This window comes from Capsicum annuum, chromosome 3 (genome assembly GCF_002878395.1).
Source record: "Capsicum annuum cultivar UCD-10X-F1 chromosome 3, UCD10Xv1.1, whole genome shotgun sequence".
In the NCBI taxonomy this organism is placed as follows: Eukaryota; Viridiplantae; Streptophyta; class Magnoliopsida; order Solanales; family Solanaceae; genus Capsicum; species Capsicum annuum.
This window is the reverse complement of record NC_061113.1, coordinates 146,183,681-146,193,600: the sequence shown is the minus strand read 5'-3', so window position 1 is coordinate 146,193,600 and position 9,920 is coordinate 146,183,681. Positions and strand designations below refer to the sequence as shown.

The 9,920-nt window shown below is 28.1% G+C and overlaps 1 protein-coding gene across 1 annotated transcript; it reads right to left on the bottom strand.

Moving 5' to 3' along the window:
- Positions 1–119: 119 nt before the first annotated feature.
- LOC107863510 (protein NETWORKED 4B) lies at positions 120–3,805 on the bottom strand. The gene is made up of 2 exons (XM_016709447.2): positions 3,638–3,805; positions 120–2,037 (listed from the first exon to the last, which is right to left on the bottom strand). The coding sequence occupies exon 2, from the start codon at positions 2,012–2,014 to the stop codon at positions 365–367; it is 1,650 nt and encodes a 549-aa protein (XP_016564933.1). The 5' UTR covers positions 2,015–2,037; positions 3,638–3,805; the 3' UTR covers positions 120–364.
- Between the last annotated feature and the right edge of the window lie 6,115 nt (positions 3,806–9,920).

The window sequence follows — 9,920 nt, the reverse complement described above, 5'->3', positions numbered from 1 at the left end:
GGGGGGGGATGGGGTTATGGTGGAGTTGTTATCACCACAAACTATTAAAACAAACAAAAGAAGATGTTCGCATGTTGTGCATTTTGGAAGTCTATACTCCATGACAATGTATCCTCTGGTTTTGAGTACTGACACGAATATTCAAATAGATACATATAGAAGCATCCACATTTGGCATACGCATCAACACAAAATCATCCCAGATAATAAATAAAACACAATACTACAAAAGTAGCTAAAATGAAATATAAAGAATCTGAACTTCTTAAGCATATAGGTGTAGCTAAAATGAAATATAAAGAATCTGAACTTCTTAAGCATATAGGTAGCATTTAGGAAACAAATAATGAAGCAATTAAGCGAACTAGGTAGCAATAATTGCATGTCTTCTGCGCTGCACACAATGCTGGAGGAGTTCTTGATATCCATTTCTGTAATGCTCCAGTGAGAAACATAGTTGCCGTATAGCCTCCCTTTTCTCCTCAGCTCTATCTGAGATAACCAATGTTTGTCTCTCCACTTCATTCTGCAACTCCTCCACTCTTAGTCTTAATTCTTCTATTGATTTCTGAGCACTTTCAGATCCTGCAATCCGCTGGTTCAGATGATTCTCCATTTCTTGGATTTGGATGTTCCGGGACATCAGTTCTGCACCAAGTGTCTGTACCTTAGCGTGAAGCTCATCTTTATCCGCCATTAGTGCGTCATAATCCAGTTTAAGCCTGTCAAGGTCTTTATTCAAAGCTTGGACTTCTTCACTTTTCTTATCTATCTCCATTTTCAAGCATTCACTTTCAGCCTTCCATTTGATTTCTTGAACCTCATGCAAAGTTTTCATTTCAATCGTCTGAGCTTCATATAGTCGTGCCATACGTTTTAATGATCTGTTTTGCATCTCCAACTGATCGGTCCTTGCCTCTAGCAGGGCCTGCTGTTCTGACAAACTAATCATTTGAGACTGGAACTGCTCTTTATGCATGCGAAAGTTTTGTTGGGTCTCCTCTAGTACAGCGCTGATTCTACTGATCTCTTGGTCGCGTTCTGATATGTCAGCTTTGTACCTCATAACGAGCTCCTGTAGCTCTGAGGCATGTCTTTCCTCAGAATCAAGCTTGCCCTGTAGCAAGATTAACTCTTCCTGAGTTAATTCAAGCTGATCAGCCAAATAGCAAGTGTTCTCAGTAATCACTTTTGAACAATCATGCTTTAACCTGGCAACTTCTTCATCCGACGCCTCAAGCTTTTCTCTAGTCATTTCTAACTCACTTTCCAATGTCTCAATCTTGTAATTAGATTTTGATATCTGACTTTCTAGCAGAGCTACTTGCTTTTGCAGTTCCTGGATCGTTCTTTTGTCCATTTCAAGATCATCCTTTAGCATTGTTACCTCACTTCTAGCTGAATCAAGCTGCACTTTCAGGAAAACTATAAGCTTGACAACTGCTGCATTTCTCTCAAGTTCATACTTCAATCGCTGTATTTCTTCTGAGAACTGAATTTTTTGGTCAGAAACGCAGAGTTTATGTTCCTGATCCATGATACTATTCAGCACCATTTCATATTCCATATTTTCTCTAAGCTTTGACGTACAATCCAAATAATCATGGTTGGTACCATAGGCATTTTCATCCTTGATTGACAGTTCAGTCCCCATCTCCAAATAGTTTTCTTGCAAGGTCATTTGCATTCCATTTAAGGCTGATTTTTGGTGCCCATTAGGAGATGAGCTGTAAGACTCTGACTCAAATTCTGGTGATAATGATAAAGAATCAAAACCTCCCTTGGCTGATATATCAGAGGAACTACAGCAAGAGCTTGCAGATGAGTTCGAAAGAAGAGCCTGATCTGCAGGTTCATTATGAACAAGTTCCTGTTTTGGAGTAAGCAGGTTTGAACCATGCCGAAATGCAGCAGTATCTTCCGAAAGCTGCATTGTGGGGGAAGCTGGACAGATATCTTCATTCAGTTGGGAGTCACAGTAAAATTCTTCATCTTGTTCAATCACATTCTTCATTTTCTTGAAAATTGTTTTTATACCTGCATTGAAGTGAATTTTTGCATTTTTATGTGTCTCGGTTATACTTATAAGATGAGTGGTACAAGAATTACAACTCTACCATGGATCTTTATACGGTTGTTTGCAAATTGGAACAACATACCAAAGCATTCTACCAATCCAGAATATGACAAGACATGAAGTTCATTATAAAGGAGTTACTAAAACACTATTATTCTTTATAAAACAGTGGATTAATCTATTGTGAAGGCACTAACATCAATAGTTTCGGCAAATTATTCTAAGCAGATTAATCAAAAGAAAATGCTAATTTATATGCAGAGCAAGAAGTTTAGAATACTCGTCGTTGTGGAAAAAAAAAGAATTATATTAGTGAAAGTTGGAAAAAAACATAATACATAGAAAAGTTGGCTTGGGAAAGGGAACATCCATCAAATAATGGATTTGAATTCTTGGAAGATATGAATGCTAAAAATAATAGGACGATGTCAAACGTTTTAGAACATTACCAAATGGGAAAAAAGTGTGATATAAGTTGAAAACAAATGGCAGCAGATTATGATCAAACAACTACTATATTAAACTTTGACAAGGAAGCTGAAATATATCTGGATGAATTGAAGGGTAAGAGGTAAAACATTGAAACTTTGTGGGGCAGTAAATTTTTGCCAGAATCAATCTAAAAAAAGGAGTTAATAACAGAAGCAAGATAATTTTCAGCAATATAAGAATATTACTACTACACTAGAATTTTCTTTGGACGACTAATGTAACTTTGTCTTTCTAGACTCAGCTTAATATTAGACCAACCACAGCCTTCGAAACTTAAGAATAACGAGCATGCCTCTTTCATTTGACAATGGAATACAGAACCCAGGAACTCCTAGAACAATGATGGATCTAAAGCCCAAAAGCAATCCATGCCAAGATTTTCTAAGTTAGAGGTTATATATGTAGTATTTTACTTTTCTTTTCATACAAGGGAAAGCTCCTTTTTTTTTCTATTTTTCATTAAGTCCCTACTCTAATTATTGGCAATTTCTCTCAAATCTAAGAATGAACTAGTTTTGCACAATTCACATGCAATTTGACAACCAAAACGCGTGTTTAAGATGTCGATAGGAGAGTAACAAGAACTTAACACTGCAAACAAAGGGGTCGTTTGGTTAAAAACAAGTTATCCCGGGATGCACTATCCCATGGAATAAAAATAACACACAATTCTGGAATAACTAGTCCCGTAATAAGCTATCTCATGCATCTTATCCCAAACCAACCAAACATGGAATAACATCTTATCCCAACCCAACCAAACATGGGATAAGTTCATCCTAAAATTAATACCCACTTATTCTTTTACCAAAAGAGCCCTAAGGGTGTTTGAGAAATAACATAGATTTATGAGAGAAGGGAAACACACAAGGCACATAGAAAAAATAAATGAATACAAAGAGCTATTATACATATGGAAGCCAGCATAAAAGAAAAAAAGGAGAAACCCAAAAAAAGTGAAACAGAAGGGAGAAAAGTAGAGCAACAAGACAGCCAGCCTTAAGTTGAAAGAACAATTTATTCATAGACAAAAACAGAAGCAAGAAAAGCAATAAAAGAGTGAGATACCTCGAATTGAGCAAAGAATGAATTAGCAACCGTTAGAAAGGAGAATGAAGATGGAAAATAGAGAATTTCGAAATGATAGAAAGAGAGAGAGAGAAGAGAGGGGTGTAGTGATTTCTAGTGATTTAGTGAAAGGAAAATCCTTTTCGCCATAAAATTTGCCACTAATTTGGTCATAACAGTGATAAATTATTTTCACACTATAAATTAGTTTTTTTTGGATATTTTTATCTCTTTTATTTTAAATTTAAAATTTTATTATTATTTATTTTATTACTCTTTTTTAATACATTAAAAACTATCTCAATACATAAAATGAATAAATTAACATAATTTTCATAAATATGATTGCAAAGTACTTATTGCTTGAAAAGAATAGTTTAGGATAAAAATAATAATATAAAATTAATTAATTATATTCTCATATATCCAAAATCAGTGTGACCAAAGTAGTATTATCTAAAAAATTTAATTTAACATTATATATTTATGTATCATATCTACTTAATTATGTGTTTTATCATATAAATAATCTTATTTTTTTAATCTTTAATTTTAAATTTTATATCTCTTTATTTTATATAGATAAATAGGAGGTATAGATATATATCTTAAAACCTATCAATATTTTGAATAACTTTTAGTTTTTTATTTTTGTTGAAATTTGATTCGTAGTTTAGTATTACATAAAGAGAAAGTGGTCTGTTCCCCCCTCCCCCCAATCTTTACCTCAAATCTCAACTACACATTTAACCTTTAAAGGTGATCTATTACCCCCTGAACTATTTTAAAGTGAAATTATTATTTCCCTGAACTATTTTAAAGTGGAATTATTAAACCCCCCAAAACTGAGAACCAGTCATTGCAAATATGGTGTGATGCACGCACTGACACGTCATACTACGTCATTGCCACGTCATTTTTTATTTTTTTACTCTAAAAAAATAATAATTTAACATTACTATTTCCCAATTATTATTTTTCTTTCTTCTTCTTCTTCAATTCTTCTTCTTTATTTTTCTTCTTCAATTCTTCTTCTTCTTCAATGGCACCCAAGAACCCATCAATGGCAATTATTGTTTTTCTTTCTTCTTCTTCAATTCTTCTTTTTCTTCTTCTTCAATAGCATCCAAGAACCCATCAATGGCATTTCTTCATCAATAGCATTCAAGAACTCATCAATGGCATTCAAGATTAATTTATCATCTCTTCATTCAAGAATTCAAGTTCTTAAAATTTTTCAAGTTAATTCGGATTCTATGGCATTTCTTCTTCAATAGCATCCAAGAACTAATCAATGACATTCAAGATTAATTTATGATCTTCCTCATCTCCTTATTCAAGAATTCAAGTTCTTAATTTTTTTTAAGTTTTTTGAATCGAAGTTCTTAGTTCAAGTGAATACTTATTAATGACATTTCTTCTTCTTCTTCTTCAACGACATCCAAGAACTCGAATTATCTGAGAATGTTGAATAAAAAAAGTCGAATGTCATTGATTACGTGAAGCTGAATCGAATGTTGAATCAAAATGTTGAATCGAATTACATGAAATTCATAAAAAAAAAAAAAAAAAAAAGTCGACAAAATTTTAAATTTTCTGGCACCGTCACTGTTCATCGGCATTTCACCATTGAAGGCATTGAAGAAGAAGAAGAAGAAGAAGAAGAAGCCATTGAAGAAGAAGAAGCCAATATTTATTAAGAAAAAATAATAATTATTAAAAATAATGACGTGGTAATAAAAAAATAATGATTTTAAAGCGAAAAAAAGTCAACTGACGCGCCGATGGGCGCGTGTAGTCACATCCAGTGACACGTCAGCAACTGGGCGGTAATAAATTCGATAAAAATAAGTTCAGGGGGTAATAGGTCACATTAAAAGGTTGAGTGTGTAGTTGGGATTTCGACTAAAGGTTGGGGTGGGGGGGTGGGGGGTAACAGACCATTTTCTCTTACATAAAATAAGCAATTATCAAAATTTTCAACACAAAAAGTTAATTACTTTTTTTACGAATTTAGTTGTACAATTTTAATTATGCTATAATTTTTCTCATGATAATTCAAACGAATTTTTTTTTCATTTCAAATCTTTTCTATCTATTTTTAGAAGTAGAGCAGAAAGAAGTCAACATAACATTTGAAAATTTCGCATAAAAATTTTCTTAGTTGAAAAGAAAATTACCCTATGTTAATCTTGCACTTAAAGTATATATAAATAATAAGAAAAATACATAAAAAAGTAAAAATTATTTACTAGTTTTAAAACTAAAAGTTTGCATAGTTAAAAAATTTCTAATATAATATGAAAATATTTTAATAAATATAATAAAAACTTAAAACACTTTAGACCTGATAGACATTGACAAGTTATAAAAATCATATAGTTCTTAAGTGTCAACTTTAATTAATAATAACCTAAGAGAGTCATACATTGATGTTGTAGTCTTGCGTCACTATGTTACGCCGATTTGATAACTTAGGAACCATTATTTATATTTTTATTAATATTTATGACTTCTAATTAAGGAACTATATTTACTTTTATGTTTATATAAATTTAAACTACATATTTGAATAGTTTTTTTTTTAAATATAGTTTAAAAATATTTCAATAATGATAGTCAAAGCTCAAATTACTTTAGACATGATAGCTATCGTCACAAAATAAAAATTATATAGTTTAAAAAAAAAAGTCAATATTGGTTAAACATCAATTCAAGAAAGTCACACATTAATGTTATGGTCTTGCGATCCTACGTACTTTAATTATTATATTTGTTAACTGGTGAATTAAAAATATAATTATTAACTGGTGAATCATTAATTATATTTGTTATTAATATGAACTTTAACTATGTGATTTTATTTTTATGTTTAAAAAAATTGAACAACATATTTAAATAGTTTAAAATATAATTAAAAAATATTTCTATAATGATTATCTAAATTCAAAATTCTTTAGCGTGATAAATATTAACACATTATAAAAATCATAGAGTTCATAATTGTTGACCCTAATAAACGTCAACCCAAAATAATCACTCATTATAGCTATTAAGCTAACCATTGTCATAATTTCTTAGTACTCTAAATAAAAATTAACTATATCCACATTTAATTGTTTTCACATTTCTTAATAACCTGAAGTAGAAATATTGATTATTTATAATATTTTATTTGAAATAATTTATTACGGCTAGAAGCTGAGGTTACTATTGCTAAATTAACTTTTATTGTGTGAAAAATAATTTTTTCACTTACATTAGGCATGTTGTTGGTGAAAATTAAAAAGAATTGAAAAATTGAATAACTGAAATCAAAGATAGGTAAATTTTATCTGCTATTACATAACATTGATTCTATCACATAAAAAAAATTCAAATATAAACCTCATTTAACTTTAAAAATTGATATATTTGTGACATAAAAATATTCTATCTTTAAAATTTAGAACACAAAAATTATTTGACTACAATTTTTGTGTACTATTAGAAAATAACAAATTAAAGGACATATAATAGCTATAATCATGATTTTATGAAATTGATTTGAGACACATAATAAATACTAATTCTCATAGCACTTTATTAGGATAAAATTTTGTGAGACTTACTAAAATTTTGTTTAGATTTGATATAATTAGTTAATCAAAGTTAATATAATTACTTATTTTTTAAAATTATTTAAAATTTACAAGCTATAAAATTGGATCCAATCGTCGACAACTCTAATGACACTTCAAATACTTTATATGTGAGACAAGACTATCAATTAATTTTAATCGTGGATATATATATGTATGCGTAAGATACTGAAATAGCTCATTATTGGTATCAAATCAATAATAATTCATAGAAGCTAAATCTTCTAATCGATAATTAAGTCAAAAAAATGAAATTTAATTTCTTCATTTTTCTCTTTATAAAGAGGTTTTCTTTCATCCAAAAATTGACTATAATTTCTTACATAGATTTCATTTTAAAATACTGAACTTCTATCGACGTCATTGCAATAAAGGTATTATTATCGAACAAACATAACGTAACACTTAGTGAAAATAAGTTGTTTAAAATTAATATAATCAGTTGGTTAAAAGAAATTAAATTTACTTGTCCATGTATTTAGATATACATTATTGTCTAGATACATTTTTATAATTATTATGTTCAGTTATTAATCCTTGTTCAACTAACAATAATTACATTTGCAGTAATTATTATTAGTTAATTCAATTTAATAATAGACCGTAAAAGTATTGTTCTAATAAATAATGTTTGAAAGTCATAAAAATTATCAAAATATCTTATTAAGATAAAATTTAAGCTTAAACGCAGTAAAATTTTATTTAAATCGGCTATAATTAGTTAATTAAAAACAACTACATTATAATCAATGATCTATTTAAATTATATTTCAAATTTACTTGTAAGACTCGGTAAGATTGTATCAAATGAAATGATTAAAAATCTAATTTAATTAGATCGACAAATATATTATTGTGATGAAACTTAGTGTTTGATTTTATGATAAAAAAAAATTAATCTCTATATAGACACAATATAAATTTAATATTGTATTTTTGTAAAAAAAATTCAAAGAAGTTTAAACGACCTAGTTAACAACAACCTAGGAGAGTACTAAAAAATTAATATTGTAGTTTTTGTACCCTTATTTTATGTCAATTTGATAACTTATGAATCATTACTTATATTTTCTATTAACATGAGCTCTAAATAAGTAATTTTATAAATTATTATATTTGAATAAAATTTAAACTATATATATTTTTTTTAAATATAACTTTTAAATATTTCAATAGCAACACTCAAAATTCAAAGTACTTTAGTCATGATAGACATTGACATATTATAGAAATCACAAAAATTATACAATTCATAAGTGTCAACCCTAATTATGAAAATCAAGCATACATGTGCTATATTATGAAAATCTTACACCTATACTTTCCGTAATATTATACCTATTTTTTAAACATTTTAAAAAATTATGTATAAAACAATTTTAAAGTGAAGGAATAAAATAAAATATTACATTTAAATAAAATTACAAATAACTTAAGTATTTAAAGTGAAAACAAATTATTACTAATAGTTGGTTTATCCTATTAAATAATTTGTATCATTTCATATCACACTCATTAGACAAAAAAAATATTTTATAAAATAAATAAATTATACATTTGCTAACTTTTTATTTTAAATTACTCCCAAATTAAAAATAAGAGAAAAATTTAACAATTTAGTCTCTTTCATCAATTTCTCTCTGAATTAAAAGATGTCGCATGGATATTTAGCCTCTTTCATCATTTGATTTTTTTATTATTATTTTAGTTTTTGCTTTTTAATCTTAATTTCTTATTTTACATTATTTATGTTCCATTTCCTTTCTTTTTATTTGCCAACCAATACTTCTTGTAATTTTATGTTATGCCACATATTTTTATTATTATTATATTTATTTATTTATTTATTTATTCATTCATTCATCTAGCATAACTGATTAACTACACTACTATCTTAATTATTGCATTAAAATAGAATTTTATTGTTGAACAAGTTTATAGATTCATATTTTCTTTTGAATTAAATTACGTGCGTCATAAAAAATTATCGAAAAACATGAATCAATTATTTTTATAATATTAGTTATAAATATATATATATATATATATATATATATATATATATATATATATATATATATATATTAATATATTTTTAATAAATAATATATGTATCTTGAATATCAATTTAGTATCATTTATAAAGGTTAGTTGCTATCAAATACGAGTCTTACTTTAGACATAGTGGACATCAACACATTATAGAAATCATAAAACTTATATAGTTCATGTGTGTCAATCTAGTTAACAACAATCCTAGAAAAATCTTCCGCTAATATTGTGGGGGGCTTAGGCTCTCGCGTTATGCCGATTTGATAACTTGCGAATTATCATTTATGTATGTTATTAATACGACCTCTAATTATTAATTATTTTTAAATTATTTTTTTTACACTAGTGGTGTTTGAGCCAACTTGCAATAAATTTAAACTATATATTCAAATAATTTGAATAATAACAACGGTCAAAATTTTAAACACACTTTAGACATAATAAACGTCGACACATTATAGAATCCTAAAAATTATACAGTTCACATGTGTTGACCCTAGTTAACAACAACTCGAGATATCAAGACGCATTAATGTTGGAGCCTTAGATCCTTAGGTTATGCTGATTTGATAGTTTGTGAATCATTACTG